The sequence below is a fragment of the Heptranchias perlo genome, chromosome 42, assembly GCF_035084215.1.
Source record: "Heptranchias perlo isolate sHepPer1 chromosome 42, sHepPer1.hap1, whole genome shotgun sequence".
NCBI classification, from domain to species: Eukaryota; Metazoa; Chordata; class Chondrichthyes; order Hexanchiformes; family Hexanchidae; genus Heptranchias; species Heptranchias perlo.
Genome location: NC_090366.1, coordinates 10,260,758 through 10,281,668, shown reverse-complemented (window position 1 = coordinate 10,281,668; position 20,911 = coordinate 10,260,758). Strand labels below are relative to the sequence as shown.

At 44.0% G+C, this 20,911-nt stretch overlaps 1 protein-coding gene across 1 annotated transcript; it reads right to left on the bottom strand.

Moving 5' to 3' along the window:
- Positions 1–7,556: 7,556 nt before the first annotated feature.
- On the bottom strand, positions 7,557–20,435 carry LOC137306131 (myelin-associated glycoprotein-like). The gene is made up of 7 exons (XM_067975190.1): positions 20,348–20,435; positions 19,088–19,399; positions 17,864–18,127; positions 16,178–16,465; positions 13,649–13,733; positions 11,671–11,758; positions 7,557–7,969 (listed from the first exon to the last, which is right to left on the bottom strand). The coding sequence occupies exons 1-7, from the start codon at positions 20,433–20,435 to the stop codon at positions 7,823–7,825; spliced, it is 1,272 nt and encodes a 423-aa protein (XP_067831291.1). The 3' UTR covers positions 7,557–7,822.
- Between the last annotated feature and the right edge of the window lie 476 nt (positions 20,436–20,911).

Genomic DNA, 20,911 nt, shown 5'->3' with positions numbered 1-20,911 from the left:
CGTCATGATCATTTTCTAACCATGGCCCCACCATCTTTAAGCAAGTATTAATTTTCAGTACAGTTTGATAAAGAGTGGAATCCAATACATACTTCAATAATTCATGGAACTCCCTGCTCCGCCCTTTGTAATCAGTTCGCTTCCATTGCAAACTGCTTCTGAATGAAGCTATATGTTTATAAATGTCTGGATATCGTCGTGAATGAAACTGATGAAAATTGACACTGAGCTGAACATTTGTTACACTGGATGGGAGAGGCTTCCAAACTAACAGAGCCGCCTTTGGAGACGTTAAACGCCGTGCAACAGGACCATATAACAAGGTGAGAGAGGGAAGCCTTAAATGGAAACAACGTTAAAATTACTTAGGAAATTAATTATGTTTATTAAAGTAAAAATAAAGTTATTGAAAAGTTATATTGACCATTAAAGTCTACCTCACTGCATTTCAGATTGTTGGTTAAAATGAAAACTGTGTGGGGTTATAAATCATATGTTCCAACAAAGAGAATTGAAAATGTTCGCAATTAATCTCGGGAAGATGTCCATTTTCACAGCCCTTCCTGAGTGTGAAGTCCCTGTTCTATCTCATGAAACCAGATGTGTTGAGTTATTGATCAGATCTATCCGTCCAAATGCAGTAAATCCCATTCGATTTTCACTTAAATTTAATTGCGGGGTATTCACTGGATTCCTCAGTCTGGGGATATCTTTCAAGTTTGCGAAAGTTTCAAACGTTGCCCACTGCATACAACTCCTCTTCACACCATAGAGGCCAATGATTATATAAAGGCCTGGGCTCTATAACATAACGTACTGCCTTAGACATGGAGTCATTGTTCCGGGTGAGAGTGCGCTTTCAGTACCGGAATAATCCGCTTAATTCCACCTCTGGCACTAATCTATTGTTCCTACTGAGTTAGGGGAACATTTTGAGCTTTACAACTTACACACGTACGAAAAGACGGGAAGGAAAAGACCGACTGGTCCATCGAGCATGACCCAAACTGTCATGACCCATCAAAGCATCAGGACACGCGCCTTCCCTCCCACCACCAGGAAGAGGCAAAAAATAGATAAAAAGCATGAGGCCACTTCATCAAAAAAATATGTTAAATTCCTCTCTGATCACTAAAAGGAGTTCCAGGAGATAACAATGCCGATGAGGTACATTAACCAACATCCCACCTGTGGTTTGAATGCCTGGAGGGAACACATCCAGTTGCTTTTCGAACTTTTGCAGATTCCTCTCAAACTTCACCAAGACAACGACTGCAATCAGAATGATAACTGCGGCGGCTGCTCTTATTCGCATGGATATTATCAATGAAAATGTACCTAAAATATTCAAAAGAAAAAGCTTGCTGCTCATTATTCTTCTAAGATTACAACACGGTATGAGGATAGCGTTTATCAGCATGTATGGGAATCTGAAAACATTACAGTCCAGCATTACACTTATTATTTTATTCGTTCACGGGATGTGGGCGTCGCTGGCGAGGCCGGCATTTATTGCCCATCCCTAATTGCCCTTGAGAAGGTGGTGGTGAGCCGCCTTCTTGAACCGCTGCAGTCCGTGTGGTGACGGTTCTCCCACAGTGCTGTTAGGGAGGGAGTTCCAGGATTTTGACCCAGCGACGATGAAGGAACGGCGATATATTTCCAAGTCGGGATGGTGTGTGACTTGGAGGGGAACCTGCAGGTGGTGTTGTTCCCATGTACCTGCTGCTCTTGTCCTTTTAGGTGGTAGAGGTCGCGGGTTTGGGAGGTGCTGTCGAAGAAGCCTTGGCGAGTTGCTGCAGTGCATCCTGTGGATGGTACACACTGCAGCCACAGTGCGCCGGTGGTGAAGGGAGTGAATGTTTAGGGTGCTGGATGGGGTGCCAATCAAGCGGGCTGCTTTGTCCTGGATGGTGTCGAGCTTCTTGAGTGTTGTTGGAGCTGCACTCATCCAGACAAGTGGAGAGTATTCCATCACACTCCTGACTTGTGCCTTGTAGATGGTGGAAAGGCTTTGGGGAGTCAGGAGGTGAGTCACTCGCCGCAGAATACCCAGCCTCTGACCTGCTCTCGAAGCCACAGTCTTTATATGGCTGGTCCAGTTAAGTTTCCGGTCAATGGTGACCCCCAGGATGTTGATGGTGGGGGATTCGGCGATGGTAATGCCGTTGAATGTCAAGGGGAGGTGGTTAGACTCTCTCTTGTTGTAGATGGTCATTGCCTGGCACTTATCTGTCGCGAATGTTACTTGCCACTTATGAGCCCAAGCGTGGATGTTGTCCAGGTCTTGCTGCATGCGGGCTCGGACTGCTTCATTATTTGAGGGGTTGTGAATGGAACTGAACACTGTGCAATCATCAGCGAACATCACCATTTCTGACCTTATGATGGAGGGAAGGTCATTGATGAAGCAGCTGAAGATGGTTGGGCCAAGGACACTGCCCTGAGGAACTCCTGCAGCGATGCCCTGGGGCTGAGATGATTGGCCTCCAACAACCACTACCATCTTCCTTTGTGCTAGGTATGACTCCAGCCACTGGCGAGTTTTCCCCCTGATTCGCATTGACTTCAATTTTACTAGGGCTCCTTGGTGCCACACTCGGTCAAATGCTGCCTTGATGTCAAGGGCAGTCACTCTCACCTCACCTCACCCATGTTTGGACCAAGGCTGTAATGAGGTCTGGAGCCTAGTGGTCCTGGTGGAACCCGAACCGAGCATCGGTGAGCAGGTTATTGGTCATGATGTGGAGATGCCGGTGATGGACTGGGGTTTGACAATTGTAAACAATTTTACAACACCAAGTTATAGTCCAGCAATTTTATTTTAAATTCACAAGCTTTCGGAGACTTCCTCCTTCCTCAGGTAAATGTTTCAGGAGCTCCTTGAAGCCTACGCATTTATACATATAGAACAATACATGGTGTTTACAGACTGCCCCTGCAACTGCCCGTTGCCAAGGCAATCACCGTGTTCAGACAGAGAGGTGTCACCTGCAGAACCCCCGAATACACATTCAACAAAAAAACAAACAGGGAAAAAAAACAGAGAAAAAAAACAGAGAGAGGCAGAAACATCCGGAAGGCAGAGAGAGCCAGCAAATGACCCATTATATTAAAAACAGATAACATTTGTTCGCTGGTGGGGTAACGTGTAGCATGACATGAACCCAAGATCCCGGTTGAGGCCGTCCTCATGGGTGCGGAACTTGGCTATCAATTTCTGCTCGACGATTTTGCGTTGTCGTGTGTCTCGAAGGCCGCCTTGGAGTACGCTTACCCGAAGGTCGGTGGATGAATGTCCATGACTGCTAAAGTGTTCCCCGACTGGGAGGGAACCCTCCTGTTTGGCGATTGTTGTGCGGTGTCCGTTCATCCGTTGTCGCAGCGTCTGCATGGTCTCGCCTCAGGTTATTGGTGAGTAAGTGCCGCTTGATAGCACTGTCAACGACACCTTCCATCACTTTGCTGATGATTGAGAGTAGACTGATGGGGCGGTAATTGGCCGGATTGGATTTGTCCTGCTTTTTGTGGACAGGACATCCCTGGGCAATTTTCCACATTGCTGGGTGGATGCCAGTGTTGTAGCTGTACTGGAACAGCTTGGCTAGAGGCGCAGCTAGTTCTGGAGCACAAGTCTTCAGCACTACAGCTGGGTTGTTGTCGGGGCCCATAGCCTTTGCTGTATCCAGTGCACTCATCCGTTTCTTGATATCACGTGGAGTGAATCGAATTGGCTGAAGACTGGCTTCCGTGATGGTGGGGATATCGGGAGGAGGCCGAGATGGATCATCCACTCGGCACTTCTGGCTGAAGATGGATGCAAACGCTTCAGCCTTGTCTTTTGCACTCACGTGCTGGACTCCACCATCACTGAGGATGGGGATGTTTGCAGAGCCTCCTCCTCCCGTTAGTTGTTTAATTGTCCACCACCATTCACGACTGGATGTGGCATTAAAAATGGAGGGAGCTTCTGCAAGTTGCTGAGAATTCAATTATTTCTGTTCAAGTCAAAACGTAACACGCACCTCGGTATTATTCAATGTACCTGCAGCCTCCCTGTAGCTTGTGACGTAGGCTAGGAGTATCACGATATCTTTCCATTCGAGGATTAAGTTAAATGGTACTGAGAAGATGGAATATAAACGAAAAAAGGAACAAACGAAAACAAAAATACCTAAAATAGAAAGATTGACATGTGACCTGGAAGCATGTTCTTTTATAATATTCCGGGCATTGGTTTTCTTCAGTCGGAATTAATAGTCACCTTCATCAATGTATTTTATCCGTAAAAAATATTGTTTTTATGTGAAGTCGCTGGTGAACTCAGCTCGCCCTCTGTAGATCAAGTGTATATTGACTGGGCCTCTGGGATCAGAGACAATAAAGACTCCTCGGGTTCCAGGATCAGAACCCCGCTTTAAACACATACCCCGTGGGTTGCGGCCATCGACGGGATAATCACATTTACACGGGATCTCTGCACCTGAACCGCTCACTGCCGTCACAAAGCATGGCATCGCCACAGACCATGGTGAACTATGGACAACTGATGATAAATAGAAATCAAACACCCATTGAAATACCCAAAAACGTTCCAATTCAAACATTCCCGTACAATCCAGCTAAATGCTTTTAAATTACTCTTTAATCACCCATTAATCAATACATCACCAACCATTAAAACACGTGGAAACCCCACTGAAACTTCTTAAATTCCATTAAAATTCTCATTGATACCGAATAAAACACACATTGTGTTCAATAAATCCGAATAAAATACAGATTAAAGTTTCGAATGTAACATACCTGAAATAGCCACTTCATGAATTCACAAATCACAAACTAACAATATACCATGTCTGTAACTAATTACTTTGTTATTTTTCCACAAGATGGAAAACGTCTCCAGCAGAAATAATTATAACGAATATTTTCATTCCAGGGATGAGGGGCTTTAGTTGCGTGGATAGTCTGGAGAAGCTGGGATTGATCTCCTTGGAACAGAGACGGTTGCGAGGTGATTTGATAGAGGTGTTCAAAATCATGAAGGATCTAAACAGAGTAGATAGAGAGAAACTGTTCCCATTGGCGGTCATAGATGTAATATGATTGGCAAAAGAAGCAAAGGTGACAAGAGGAAAAACTTTTTTACACAGTGAGTGTTTAGAACCTGGAATGCACTGCCCGAGGGGGTGGTGGAGGCAGATTCAATCATGACCTTCAAAAGGGAACTGGATAAGCACTTCAAAGGAAAAAAAATGCAGGGCTACGAGGATAGGGCGGGGAGTGGGACTAGCTGGGTTGCTTTTGCATAGAGCCGGCAGGGATTTGATGGGCCGAATGGCCTCCTTACGTGCTGTAACCTTTCTATTATTCTATGAATTTACCTTCGCTAAATAATAAGAGAGAAACGAACTTCATATTCTTCATCACTACACACGGTTCATGATGGAAACACGATAAAAAAAACAACTATCTCAATCCGATCTAAGACTAATCACGGGTCTGGATTCCGCTCGCCGGGAATATAATCGATATCGATGACAATCGAAACAGAGTATTGGAAGACCAGCTGTTGGGCACCAGCCAATCATTGGGAACCGTGTGAACTCACACAGCTTGAGATACCCCTTCACTGTTAGTGACCATAACTGCTCGCACTCTCGAACAGTTCGGATATGAAAAGGGACATCAATGTGAGACCATAGTTACTGGATATAAGGTCAACATAGCGCCAGACTCTCGATCAGAGAATTACCCCTCCCCCTCATCAGTTACACATTTACTGGACAGGAACTAACATTTAAGATTCGAATATCTAAAATAACCTGATACACAAACGTTAGCCTTTCATCTCCCACATGTTTAGCCACTTGGCTGCCAAGGCGCTATGAACGAGACGGTGTGGTTAGTTCTGTAGCCGCTGTCTCCAGACATTTGGGTTTATCACCTTCAGTGGTTCGGGGCACAACGTGTATCTGAAATGTCAAAGGCACAAAAGAGTTTGCTATATTTCGAAGTGACCTCAACTGTTCATTTTCACACTCCAGCGATGTGAAATCTTCTGAAATTAACTCATTTATAACCCGGTAGCTACAATGACCGGTCTGTGATTCAGAACTAGATCTGGGGCGTGTGACTTGAGCTTTTAGATTCGAGTGTCAATGCTGGAGGAAACAATATGGATATTTTTATCTACATCAATTTGAGTAAACAAATTCTGGATTCAATCGGGAACTCAATCAAACCCCGTCAACTTTAAGCATTCGGCGCCATTGGCATTTGATTGAGAGACAGAATCAGTTCAAACTAATTCTGCCAGCAGGGGGTAAAAGGTCCGTGTTATTACTGCCGTGGAACTGACGTCCAGCGTCAATTGTCATTTTATATTACAGATCAGAGTGAAGTGACCGGATGAGCCTCGTACAATTTGCTCAAAACTCTTGTCAGTTTTATTCAATTTCACTGATCGGTTGGCGATGTGGTGGTTATGTCACTGGACTCGTAATCAAGAGAACGTGAGTTCAGAATCCCACCATGGCAGCTTGAGAATATGAATTCAGTTTTTTAAAATGTGGGAATAGAAAGGTGTCTCTAAGTCAGAAGTTTGTAGGTTCAATCCCACTCCAGTGACTTCAGCACAAAATCTAGGCTGAGACTCCAGTGCTGCACTGAGGCGTGCTGCACTGTCAGAGGCGCTGTCTTTCAGATCAGAAGTTAAACCGAGGACCGGTCAACTCTTTTTGGTGGACGGAAAAGATCCCACGGCACTATTTCGAAGAAGAGCAGGGGGGTTTCTTCCTGGTGTCCTGGCCAATATTTATCCCTCAATCAATACCACCAAACAGCACGTTACCTGGTCACTATCACACTGCTATTTGTGATACATTGCTTTGTTCAAATTGGCTCCCGCGTTTCCTACCACAGTGACTACACTTAAAAAAAGTCCTTCATTGGCTGTAAAGCGCATTGGGTCGAGAAAGGCGCTAGATAAATGCAAGTATTTCTTTAAAAACACAACTGGTTCACTCATGTTATTTATCCAAGAGAACTTGCTGTCCTTAGTCAGTCTCCGCCAATATGTGTCTCCTGTCCCACATCAACGTGGTTGACATTTAACTGCCCTCTGAAGTGGCCTAGCAAGCCATTCAATCGGATCAAACTCAGGACAGCTCGGGATGAGAAATAAATTGGCCCGTTGTTAGCGACCTGACCTTCTCGATAATATATTTTTTTTGAAATGCTAAGCCTGAATCCGGAGCAGAAAGGCTGACTGTAGGGATTCACCAAACCCACAGATCCAACCTTTATCATTCCTTCCCTTCTGCCGATGCCGGTGAAACCACAATAAACAAACTGATGGAAGTTTACACTCTGGTAATCGCCTGTTACAATGGGCTGGGAGAGGGTGCAAACAAACCCAACCCCGGATAGAGACAGTGAACGCTGATCGACAGGGCTTTTTAATAAATTAGCAAAGAGAGGTCTTAAATAAATACAACGTTCGAATTAAGAAAATAGTTGGTTTACTAGAGCAGATGAACAGGTATCAATTCATATTGACGATTAAAGCCCATTTCCCGCTGCTTTTCACAAGTGTGTTTGGAAACCAAAGACGTGTTTGGATTGTAAATCAAATACTCTCACAAAGATATTAAAAATGTTATCAATTAATGTCTGAAAGATGTCCATTCTCACAGCACTTCCTGGAATGTGAAGTTCCTGTTCTAGCTCATAAAACCAATTGTGTGAAGATGCTAATGAGCTCCCTCTCTCCGAATGGTGTAAATCCTGCTGCATTTCATTTCAATTTAATTGCGGCCTATTCACTGGACTCCTCATTCTGGAGATATTTCTCATGTTTGCGAACGTTTGATACTTTGACAGCTGCGTACAGCACATTTTCTCTTTCTGCTGATTGTTTGGAGGCAGCCCCTCGAACATCAGTGTTTGCATACTGGCCTTGGCTCTGGAACAGAAAGTAGGAATTAGATATGGAACTGCTGCTAGGTGGGAGTGCGCTTCCTGTACCAGAATAACTCGCGTTATTCCCTACCTGGTATGGTCTAATGTCCCTACTCAGTGAGTAAAGCATTTTAAGCTCTAAAACAATAAGTAACGTGTGTTTACATAGCACCTCATTACAGCATGTTGTAACCAATGGATTACATTTAAATTACATCAGCTAATTCGCCCACAATAAAAGCAAATGAGTAGAATGACCTGGCGATCAATTTTGGTGACGTTTCGACCAATTTTAACCATTACATTTGGAGAAATCCCGACTCTTCTTCCAATATTGCATTGAGATTTCTAACATCCAACTGGATTACTGGAACAGGCAGCCAAGGCCCTGGATTAAGCAGTCATCTGAAAGACGGCACCTCCCTTAATGCAGCACTTGCTCTGTGCTACATCCGAGTCAAACTCTGGATGGAAGGCTCAAAATGTGACATAGAAACATAGCAGAGATATTTGAATCATCCACCGCTACAGGTGAGGTGCCTGAAGATTGGAGGGTAGCAAATGTTGTGCCTTTGTTTAAGAAGGGCGGCAGGGAAAAGCCTGGGAACTACAGACCAGTGAGCCTGACATCTGTAGTGGGTAAATTGTTAGAGGGTATTCTGAGGGACAGGATCTACAGGCATTTGGAGAGGCAGGGACTAATTAGGAACAGTCAGCATGGTTTTGTGAGAGGAAAATCATGTCTCACGAATTTGATTGAGTTTTTTGAAGGGGTAACCAAGAAGATAGATGAGGGCTGTGCAGTAGACGTGGTCTACATGGACTTCAGCAAAGCATTTGACAAGGTACCGCATGGTAGGTTGTTACATAAGGTTAAATCTCATGGGATCCAAGGTGAGGTAGCCAATTGGATACAAAATTGGCTTGACGATAGAAGACAGAGGGTGGTTGTAGAGGGTTGTTTTTCAAACTGGATGCCTGTGTCCAGCGGTGTGCCTCAGGGATCGGTGCTGGGTCCGCTGTTATTTGTTATTTATATTAATGATTTGGATGAGAATATCGGAGGCATGGTTAGTAAGTTTGCAGATGACACCAAGATTGGTGGCATTGTGGACAGTGAAGAAGGTTATCTAGGATTGCAACGGGATCTTGATCAATTGGGCCAGTGGGCCGATGAATGGCAGATGGAGTTTAATTTAGATAAATGTGAGGTGATGCATTTTGGTAGATCGAATCGGGCCAGGACCTACTCCGTTAATGGTAGGGCGTTGGGGAGAGTTATAGAACAAAGAGATCTAGGAGTACAGATTCATAGCTCCTTGAAAGTGGAGTCACAGGTGGATAGGGTGGTGAAGAAGGCATTCGGCATGCTTGGTTTCATTGGTCAGAACATTGAATGCAGGAGTTGGGATGTCTTGTTGAAGTTGTACAGGGCATTGGTGAGGCCACACTTGGAGTACTGTGTACAGTTCTGGTCACCCTATTATAGAAAGGATATTATTAAACTAGAAAGAGTGCAGAAAAGATTTACTAGGATGCTACCGGGACTTGATGGTTTGACTTACAGGGAGAGGTTAGACAGACTGGGACTTTTTTCCCTGGAGAGTAGGAGGTTAAGGGGTGATCTTATAGAAGTCTATAAAATAATGAGGGGCATAGATAAGGTCGATAGTCAAAATCTTTTCCCAAAGGTAGGGGAGTCTATAACGAGGGGGCATAGATTTAAGGTGAGAGGGGAGAGATACAAAAGGGTCCAGAGGGGCAATTTTTTCACTCAAAGGATGGTGAGTGTCTGGAACAAGCTGCCAGAGGCAGTAGTAGAGGCGGGTACAATTTTGTCTTTTAGACAGTTACATGGGTAAGATGGGTATAGAGGGATATGGGCCAAGTGCAGGCAATTGGGACTAGCTTAGTGGTATAAACTGGGCGACATGGACATGTTGGGCCGAAGGGCCTGTTTCCATGTTGTAACTTCTATGATTCTAGAAGACAGGAGCAGGAGTAGGCCATTCTGTCCTTCGAACTTGCTCCGCCATTCAATATGATCATGGCTGATCCTTTATCTCAATACCATATTCCCGCTCTCTCCCCATCCCGCTTGATGCCTTTTGTGTCTAGAAATCTATGTAGCCCCTTCTTAAATATATTCAGTGACTTGGCTTCCACAGCCTTCTGTGGTAGAGAATTCCACAGGTTCACCACCCTCTGAGTGAAGAAATTTCTCCTCATCTCAGTCCTAAATGTCCTACCCCGTATCCTGAGACTGTGACCCCCCCCCCCCCCCCCGTTCTGGACCCCCCAGAAAGGGAAAACATCCTTCCTGCATCCACGTTGGGTGACGTAGGCTTTGAACCACCAACACTGTGAAACAGACCGTGGGCGCGACCAACTCATCCAAACCAATATTAATGCCCTGAATCTAACTCCGTGCGCCTGGCGGATACGAGGTAGGACACTTAAAATGGAGCGGGCTACTTATCTAACCCTTTCCCGCTCAGATATGACCGCCTGCAATTTTAAATTGCAGGGGGCAAGGACATCCACCGCAAGACGGCGGGGCCCTCTATAAATATGCGGATCGGACTCCATATATGGCATTGGAGCCCAATGCGTCATTTTAGCCCGAAGCCTTAGCGAGGGAGACGTGTCGGGAGCTGAATGGTGGCCAGAACAGCCCCAGTGAGTTTTTATTTCTTATATCGATTTCCTTGTGAGCCAGGAGCGGCAGGAGTACTGCTTCTGGCGCCACAAGGCAACCTTATGGCTGCCTTGTCGCGGACTCCTCTCCCCCTACCCAGATCAACTTCGCCCCCATTTCCAACCCTTACCTGACTTTTGGGGGCTATTCCCGCGGTCGCAAGCAGCGGCCTTCTCCTTCACAAAAATATGGGCGCGCCGGCCGGCCAGGCAATTATTTATGCCGGGGCTTGGACCGGGCGTAAAATCAATCCGGCTTTCGGCAGGCGAGCATGTTGCACACCCAGGCCCCTCGCACGGACCGATCCCACCCCAGAATAAATTGGGACGTAAAATCCAGGGAGGAAAATGCAGATAATCCAAGAGAACTGCAATGCGGTCTGGCGCTTCTCAGGCCCGTCACAAACTGTGATCTTGCTGAGAATTTAAAGCAACGCACATATGAAATAGCAGTAGGTGGAGGCCATAGGGCCCCTCGAGCCTGTTCTGCCATTCAATAAGTTCATGGCTGAACAACGACCTGAACTCAACTTTCCTCCGCAATCCCCATATCCCATGATTCCCTTAGAGTCCAAAAATCTACCCATCTCAGCCTTGAATATAATCAACCACTGAGTATTCACAGCCCTCTGGGGGAGAGAATTCCAAAGATTCACGAACCAACCCCATCCCCCGAGTGTCATAATGTCATGAGGGAGGGCAGTGCAAGATTTGTTTCCTTAAGTGATATGAGAAAACGATTTTCTTCGACCTACTTTGAATTCAATAAAATCCCCAATACTGTAAATGTCCATGACCGATTTATCAGGTCATGACCAGCGCATCAGTTCCTGTCAGTAGGCTGAGGTGGCCCTTCCACCCTGTAAAAATTCCGTCAAAACAAGTATCTAAAGCACCCGTTAAACCGTTGCGTTTTGTGTTGAATGTCATTTCCACTGGTTACAAACAGAGCAAATATCAGGCAGGTAACTCCAGCGAATGCTGGACAATTTCCATCTCCTCACTTACCTCAGTGTTAAACGGGTGCTGCACCGCAGCGTAAGTCACAGAATCGTTGTTTGTTGCGGGGACACTAACGGTGTCTCTTGTCTTCTTCCTGATTCAAAACAATACAAATAATGAAAATCTCATAACTGCTTATATTTAAGGTTAATAAATCTTCTGGTGCCCTACGTCATCAAGGATTTGTGTATATAACGTTTCCTGATTAGCATAGACATGATTTCCTTCCAGTTTCTGTTCTATCCTTACGGTTACATATTTCTGAATGACGATTTCTCTCTATCCCATGAAGCTGGATAATGAATTGGTGCAGTCTGCACTTGGAGAAAAGATCAGCCTGCACAGTATTTTATCACACTTGTAGATAGATTGCGAACAACTGTTCAAATAACGGTCATAGGAGTTCCTCACACTAAGATAACACTTTGTTTCAAAAACAATTAGAGGATTTTTATCAAGTGTGTTCCCACTATATGAAATAGCGGGGTAATTTTATTGTTTATTAACACTTTGTTTCACAAATTAACATCTTATTAAGTAGCAGAGGTGTGATTAATGAGGCCGGATTTGCAAACATAGGCCTAACATATTGCCTAAAGAGCAATCGGAAGATCCCACGCGAGTCAAGTGAACAGTTAATCTGTTTTCCTGGCTTGACTGGCTGGATATATTTTTGCCATGACACGGGGGAAACTCCCTTCTCTTCCGCCAATATTATCAAGGGATATTTCACATCCGCTTGAGCATGCAGACGATGCTTAGGTTTAATGTCTGATGTGAAAGACGGCACCTCCCACAATGCCGCACTACACTACAGTGGTGTGTCCGGCTCGATGCGGGGCTCATGTTTTATTTGGAGGCTGGAACCACAAACTTTAAACTTAGAAGCGAAGGAGACTGAGCCAAAGTCTAGAGTAGAATTATTCCGGTCTGTTATTCGAGCTGGGAGAAGCGATAGACAACTCTGAGCTGAGTTTCAGGGCCAAAGCTTTCAAGGGTTAAGTATTTGAAGAAATAGCATCATAGTAAAATAGTATGGTACAGCACAGAAGGAGGCCATTCGGCCCTACGCGTCTGTTCCGGTTATTTGAAAGAGCTATCCAATTAGTCCTACTCTCCTGCTCTTTCCCATAGTAATGATTTGTTTGTCCGTCAAGTGATTTATCCAAGTCCTTTTTGAAAGTTATTATTGAATCTGCTTCTACCGCTCTTTCATGAAGTGCATTCCAGATCATAACAACTCGCTGCTTAAAAAAAATGTTTGCTCATGTCGCCTCTGGTTCTTTGCGAATCACCTGAAATCTGTGTCCTCTGGTTACCGGCCTTTCTGCCACTGGAAACAGTTTCTCCTTATTTACTCTATCAAAACCGTTCATGATTTTGAACACGTCTATCAAATCTCCTCTTAAACTTCTCTGCTCTATGAGTACCAATCCATCTTCTCCAGTCTGTCCACGTAACTGAAGTCTCTCATCCCTGGTACCATTCTAGTAAATAATCTCTGCACCCTCTCTAAAACCTTTACATCCTTTCTAAAGTGTGGTACCCAGAATTGGACCCAATACTCCAGCTGGGGCCCAACCAGTGATTTATAAAGGTTCAGCATTACTTCCTTGCTTTTGCACTCTATGCCTCTATTTATAAAACACAGGATCCCAAATGCTTTTGAACGACCTTTTCGACTTTTCCTGCCACCTTCAAAGATTTGTGTACATGCACCCTCGAGGCTCTCTGTTCCAGCACTCCCTTCAAAATTGTACCATTTACTTCATATTGCCTCTCCTCATTCTTCCTACCAAAATGAATCACTTCTCTGCGTTCAATTTCATCTGTCATGTGTCTGTCCATGTCCTCCTGATATCTGTTATTATCCTCCACACAGTTCACTGTAATAGTTTCTCAGAGGCAGAAATCCTGATGCCATGGACCCCTTTCAGATCTGTGATTAACACAAGAGTTCATGTAAACTGTGCACCACACATACCTCAGTAACATCACCGCGATCAGAAACAGGATGATCAAAGTGGCCGCTGCTTCAGCTGCGATGACAATTATCCAGGGAAAAGTTCCTGAAATATTCAAAAATACTTTATAGAATCATAGAATCATAGAAGTTACAACATGGAAACAGGCCCTTCGGCCCAACATCTCCATGTCGCCCAGTTTATACCACTAAGCTAGTCCCAGTTGCCTGCACTTGGCCCATATCCCTCTATACCCATCTTCCCCATGTACCCGCCTCTACTACTGCCTCTGGCAGCTCGTTCCAGACACTCACCACCCTTTGAGTGAAAAAATTGCCCCTCTGGACCCTTTTTTATCTCTCCCCTCTCACCTTAAATCTATGCCCCCTCGTTATAGACTCCCCTACCTTTGGGAAAAGATTTTGACTATCTATCTTATCTATGCCCCTCAACTTTGTTGTTCATTATTGCTCTACGATTACAACATGGTATTAGGATAACGTTAATCCGCCTGAATTGGCGAGTTTCCTAGAGATTCACATCTTAAAAGTCAGACCCAAAGATTTTATATATTTACTGAAACCTCAGAACTCTGACCCGGCGATCAAAGGACGCACGATTTGAAAATGATCCCTAATCTAATCTCTCTAAAAAACATCAATATGCTGCATTAATATATTGGGAAATATTCGCAGAAAATGGACAGGGTAGGATTTGAACTGATTGCTTTTTCCACGAACTAACACTGGATTTCCCCCATCATTTTACCCTTGTTCTATGCCCTGTGTAAATTTAAAATAAATATTTATACATTGAATTCCTATCTGTTCCGTACATATCAAATCATGGAAAGAGAAACGTACACGGACAGTCCATCGAATACACCTCTGCCTCGATAAAACAGTCGGAATTTTTTAACGTAACTGAGACATTTGGTAAAATGCAACATGGGGTCAGGAAGCAACAAACGAACCCCCCTCACACGGTGCTGTATTTAAATTACCAGGATGACATCAACCTTGAAAGGATGTTATTGAGGACTGAATAAAGCACAACAAAGAATTCAGTCTCCAATCCCGAATGTGTGCCAATATTCATCTCACAAACATGGTTCATTCGCTTGCGAGCCTTATTTGAATTCAGTCTCTAATCTTCAATTATCCCAGGTATTCAGGTATTCAGACTCCATTTTCCACATTACCCAAATTAAGAGTCTTCTCAGAACATCTCAAGGAAAACAATCCCAGGAGCAGTCTGAAATAGCTGGAAGAGCTGTTTATTTGAAATGTATGAACAAGATAGAACTGAGCAAGTGTGAATTCAATGATGGACTGCAGCCCGCTCCTGTTGTAGTGCGAGACAACCTGACTTCAGAAAGCGTCGAGTTAATTCAGAAGATTCTGTTTTATTCAAGATCGCATGGTACTTATACTGTTTTATATTAATCCCTTCCGATATTGAGGAAAACAATGCAACGATAACCAAATCCGATAAATCAGTGACACGTCTGCAGCAAGATCTGGACAACATCCAGGCTTGGGCTGACAAGTGGCAAGTAACATTCGCGCCAGACAAGTGCCATGCAGTGACCATCTCCAACAAGAGAGAGTCTAACCACCTCCCCTTGATATTCAACAGCATTACCATCGCCGAATCCCCCACCATCAACATCCTGGGGCTCACCATTGACCAGAAACTTAACTGGACCAGCCACATAGATACCGTGGCTACGAGAGCAGGTCAGAGGCTGGGTATTCTGCCGCGAGTGAGTCACCTCCTAACTCCCCAAAACCTTTCCAACATCTATAAGGTACAAGTCAAGAGTATGATGGAATACTCTCCACTTGCCTGGATGAGTGCAGCTCCAACAACACTCAAGAAGGTCGACACCGTCCAGGACAAATCAGCCCGCTTGATTGGCACCCCATCCACCACCCAAAACATTCACTCCCTTCACCACCGGCGCACCGTGGCTGCAGTGTGTACCATCCACAGGATGCACTGCAGCAACTCGCCAAGGCTTCTTCGACAGCACCTCCCAAACCCGCGACCTCTACCACCTAGAAGGACAAGAGCAGCAGGCACATGGGAACAACACCCCTCCAAGTCACACACCATCCCGACTTGGAAATATATCGGCCGTTCCTTCATCGTCGCTGGGTCAAAATCCTGGAACTCCCTTCCTAACAGCACTGTGGGAGAACCTTCACCATACGGACTGCAGCGGTTCAAGAAGGCGGCTCACCACCACCTTGGAGATAGGCAATAAATGCTGGCATTGCCAGCGACGCCCACATCACATGAACAAATAAATAAAATAATGTATTATTCCGATCGCAACTTTTAGTGAGTGAGTGGTCAGTGGCGGACCATACCTGGAGACTAGTTAAATTATCCAATGGATTCTGTCCTTAATTGCAGATGGGTTTGGTATTCAACTGGCGAATGGAGCTGGTATTTGCTGACACTAACACCGTTCACTTAGTGGCGGGCCAGTGACGGAAAAATCCAGCTCCAGTAATTAAATTCCAGGAAATGTCAGGACTTACCTGCTAATTGGAGTTGATATTTGCCGACACTAATGCCGTGCTTGTTTGCTGCAACACATGAGATCTGGTTTCCAGTTCTAGTTGGGTGAATCAATGTCAGGGAGCTCTGCACCAGGTGACCAGTCACTGCCCAGGAGATAACTTCACCATCTGAACTGTACCTAGTGATGTTTCTTCCATTGAGACCCCATGTGATGTTTGCCGGGGGGTTGGCTCTGACACTGCAGGTACAATCAATCCCACTCTCAGAAATGGTGCAGTTCGGGCCTGACACTATTGAAGGTTTATCTAAAAAAAAATAAGAGCAGTTCAGCTTCCGTTAGCTTTCATCAAGCAGTTTGTCGTTTCTCAGTAGAACCATTTGGACCTTTAGACTAACCAGAGAGGTTACTGCACAGCCGTGTTTAATTGGAGCCATACAATGATACATTCGTTTAATGCATCATCAGATTTTGCTTTTTGCTAAATTCTAGCAATCAATAACTCAGTTATAAGTTCACATTGAAACAATGAGCGGTCATTTGATCCATTTAACTTCGTGCTGTGGGCGATTACCCAGTCAGAATAACTTATTAGTCAGTCACAAAGGTAGAAGTTTATTCGATTAAATACGAACAGTTTTACCAGAACTGAGAGTTGAGGTGAGTTAGTCGGGTATTGTGAACTATTCTTTTCACCCTCGTGTGTTTCTTTAGCTTCCCCTTAAATGCATCATACAGACCAGGAGAGTGTGTTTTGAATTAGCTGGGGGTGGGTGGGCGGTGGGGTCGAGATGCTACAATTGGCCTCAACACCCCTGTGTGAGGGAGGGGAACGTCGACCAAGTTCTTGTTCTGGGAGGAATGGTCACTTGGTTGACGTATCGGTGGACTAGAAGATTACCCGGGCAAACAAACAAATCTTTAATGACAAGAGAGCTTATGTTTGAAATGAGCTTAAGGTCTAAGACATCAAAAAACACGAGCTCGCTTTTCAATTTAGATTTGATGAGATAGTCACCATATCTTACTTAATATTGTTTTTGGTTGTCACTTAAAATGTTTTTTCTCCTTTATGCGCTGGACTTCTCATTGGCCGCCAATGACCTCAACAGTACCAGCTACCCAGTTCAGGATCGCTGGGATCAGTCCCCCGCACATTAATTCTGGCGTTTCACATCTCACATATTCATTCATTTGGTTTTAACCAGTCTAGATACATTTTACCTGCTTTTGTGCATTGGCGTCTCTGGTTTTTAACGATGTTTTTTACACGCTAAATGTGGTCAAATTCTCCTTCTTTTACTGGATTTTCTGTGAATATTACTAACATCGGCTATTGAGAGAGTTGTGTGAACACGGGGGAAATGAGACCCATACGTAGTCACTGTGGAACGGATCATTGATGTCCCTTTTTACATTTAATAGGTTCACACTGTACTTACGTTGTACAAAAACCTGTGTGGAGCTGTTTGCGGTCCCCATGTTATCTCCAGCCATGCGCCACTGTTACATTTATGTTACGTTTGATCCTCAACGGAACCTGGTGTGAGGAAGATTAGCTTTCCAAATATCAATGAGATAAATAGGAAATGATTAACTCCACTCCCAGTCTACGAGTTTTGATGGTGATTGTTTATAACAGCGCGCTTAACTTCAGTAAAGTAACATAATAAAGAGAATGAAGGTAGTTTCACACCGCACTTACATTGTACAGAAATCTGTGTGGAGCTGTTTGCTTTGCCCACGATATTTTCAGCCACGCACCAATATTGTCCGTCATCTTTAGAACTAATGTTGTGAAATATCTGCCGCAGTTCACCGGTGGAAGACATGCTGATCTCCGAACCATCTCTCACCCATCTTAAACTGACCGGTAGTTTACCCTGGGCCGTGCAGTACAGTAATACTGAACTCCCTTCCACTGCTACTATAGAGGAATTGACGGTTGGTTTCCGCGGGGCAACTGGTACTGATGAGGCCATTGGCGGTAAATGAGAATTCCAGCGCGTAAGAGAAAAAAAAACAAATTAAGTGACAACCAAACAACAATATTAAGTAAGATATGGTGACTATCTTGCTAATTCAGTTGTAGATCAAACGTAACATAAATGTAACATTGGCGCATGGCTGGAGATAACTTGGTCACTGCAAACAGCTCAACACAGATTTTCATACAACGTAAGTACAGTGTGAATCTATTAAATGTATGAAGGGACATCAGTGATCCGTTCCACAATGACTACGCATGGGTCTCATTTCCCCCGTGTTCACACAACTCTCGTGTTTTTTGATGTCTCAGACCTTAAGCTCATTTCCAACATAAGCATCGTTTCCCCTCTTGTCATTAGAGATTTGTTTGTTTGCCCGGGTAAGGTTCGAGTCCAGCGGTACGTCAACCAAGTGACCATTCCTCCCAGAACAAGAACTTGGTCGACTTTCCCTTCTCTCACACAGGGGTGTTGAGGCCAAGTGTAGCATCTCGACCCCACCGCCCCAGCTAATTCAAAACACACTCTCCTGGTCTGTATGATGCATTTAAGGGGAAGCTAGAGAAACACACGAGGGTAAAAAGAATAGGTCACGTTGATGGGATTGGATGCAGAGAAGTGGGAGCAGGCTCGTTGGGCCGAATGGCCTGTTTTTGAGCTGTACATTATATTTAATGTTAATCAGTTACTCTGTGGCTAAAATGTCATCAGGCATTGGGATCCTTTGGATTAATATTGTACAAAAACCACACCCGTGGAACCACCAATATTACTCCAATTCTCTGGGAAAAATGTTTAGTAAAGTGACTGACAAGAATTAGCTGATAGACAATTCGATTAATTTATTATCCAGTCGAGCTCTCACTGCACTGAGAATAAAAATAACATTAGAACCTGTTTATCAACCAACTGGTTGAATCAAGCATTGAGCGGGTATTTACATTTAACGGCCAGTGTAAGAGTTTCTTGAACAGTCGCTTCGACACCTTCAACTATAAGTTTACATCCCAGCGTTTTCCCATGATGATCCGAGGATGGGACGAAGGTGAAAATGGATGAAACCCTCCGGGAATCATCCAAACCGTTGACATTTTGTTCTGAAGTTTTAGTCTCTGTCAGATATGGAAAGTAACCTTGATCATAAGTCCACTTCAGCTCAAGGTTAGCGGATGGGCAACTGTGGGTGATCGAGCAGGTCAGTTGCGCTGGTTGTCCAGCAATTAATTCCCCAGAGACTGATATACTTGGTTTTTCTGTAAGGGGAGAAGGAAATTATAGTGGATTTCAATTTTGAAAACGGCCAATGATGTGCCAGGCGATTCAACCCAAACACTGAGAAAATATCACCTTAAAAATGAATTCTGTTCTGTTCCGCCTGCTCTCAGCTGCAGGGAAAGATGCCTAAAGTCAATAAATCCTTACAATTACTGAACTAATCGGATCACATGTGCTTTATCACATGAATTATTCAGGTTATTGGCCAGTCAATTAACTTCCACTCACTCACTGCGTTGCTGACATCTCAAAACGATGGTTGAAGATAGTCCTGACTGACGCTCGAAATCCCTCCCGTGTTTAGACCATATCCAACCTACCCTTCCTTCAGAATTAAAAACTTTGACTTACTTTTTCGCTTCAATTATGGATTTAATTTTGACCCCCCGGTGTTTACGGTTCAATACAACATCTAAGGTTGCACTTAGCAACCGAATAACGCGGGGAGCTTCTGTAAGTTATGAAGAGTAGCCCAGTATCATACATCTCTTCAAGAGAATACATAACACTCACCTGGGTAATATTCAATGGACAAGCCGTGCCGCTATAACGTGCGACGTAGGCCAAAAGTATCACGATATCTTTCCATTCTAGGCTTAAATTACATGGCACTGAGGAGACGGAATATTAACTACTGAAGAAACAAATGAAAAAAAACTTGCCTAAAATAGAAATATTGGCCTGCAATATGGAAGTGTATTGTTCTGTAACATTCCGGGCAGTGCTGATCTTCAGTCTGAAGTAATATTCACCTTCATCGCTATTCCTGATATCTTTAATCCGTAAGGAACATTGTTTCTTTACAAAGTTGCCGTTCAACTCAGTTCGTCCCAAATAGTTAACGTTTATTTTGTTTGAAGCTCTGGGATCATAGACAATTGAGACACGTCGGCTACTGGGATCAGAACCCCCCTTTAACCACATACCCCATGGACTGCGGCCATAGGCGGGATAATCAAATGTACACGGGATCTCTGCACATGAACCGTTCACTGCCGACACAAACCACGGCATGTTCACAGACCATCGTGAACAATGGACAACTGATGAAAAATAGAAATTAAACACCCAATGAAATCCACAATAATGTTCCAATTAAAACATTCCCTACAATTCCAGATAAATACCATTAAATGACCCTTTTAACACCCACCGATATTTGCGTCTCCTTACCCATTTAAACTCGTAAATATCCCAGTGGAACTGTTCCATTAAAATGTCCTTTGATTCCCAATGAAACACACATTAAGTATTAAATAATCCGAATAAATTACAGGATTCAGTTCCGAATATAATATACATTAAAAACCTTCTTCGCGAATTTCCAAATCACTAGCTATTTATTATTTCTATAACTAATTACTTTGTTATTTTGCCACAAAATGGAAATCGCTTGAGAGAAATATTCAAAAGAATATTTTACCTTCACTAAATACCAGAATGAAAATAATATTTCTGCTGTTCATGACCAGCGGAGTTTCACGTTGTCA

Excerpts from the sequence above, each read along its gene's own strand:
- LOC137306131 (XM_067975190.1), bottom strand. The coding sequence starts at position 20,435 with ATGCCGTGGTTTGTGTCGGCAGTGAACGGTTCATGTGCAGAGATCCCG. Across the intron at positions 19,400-20,347 it reads CTATGGCCGCAGTCCATGGG|AAAAACCAAGTATATCAGTC; the intron begins GTATGTGGTTAA and ends CTCCCCTTACAG. Across the intron at positions 13,734-16,177 it reads ATATCAACTCCAATTAGCAG|GAACTTTTCCCTGGATAATT; the intron begins GTAAGTCCTGAC and ends TGAATATTTCAG.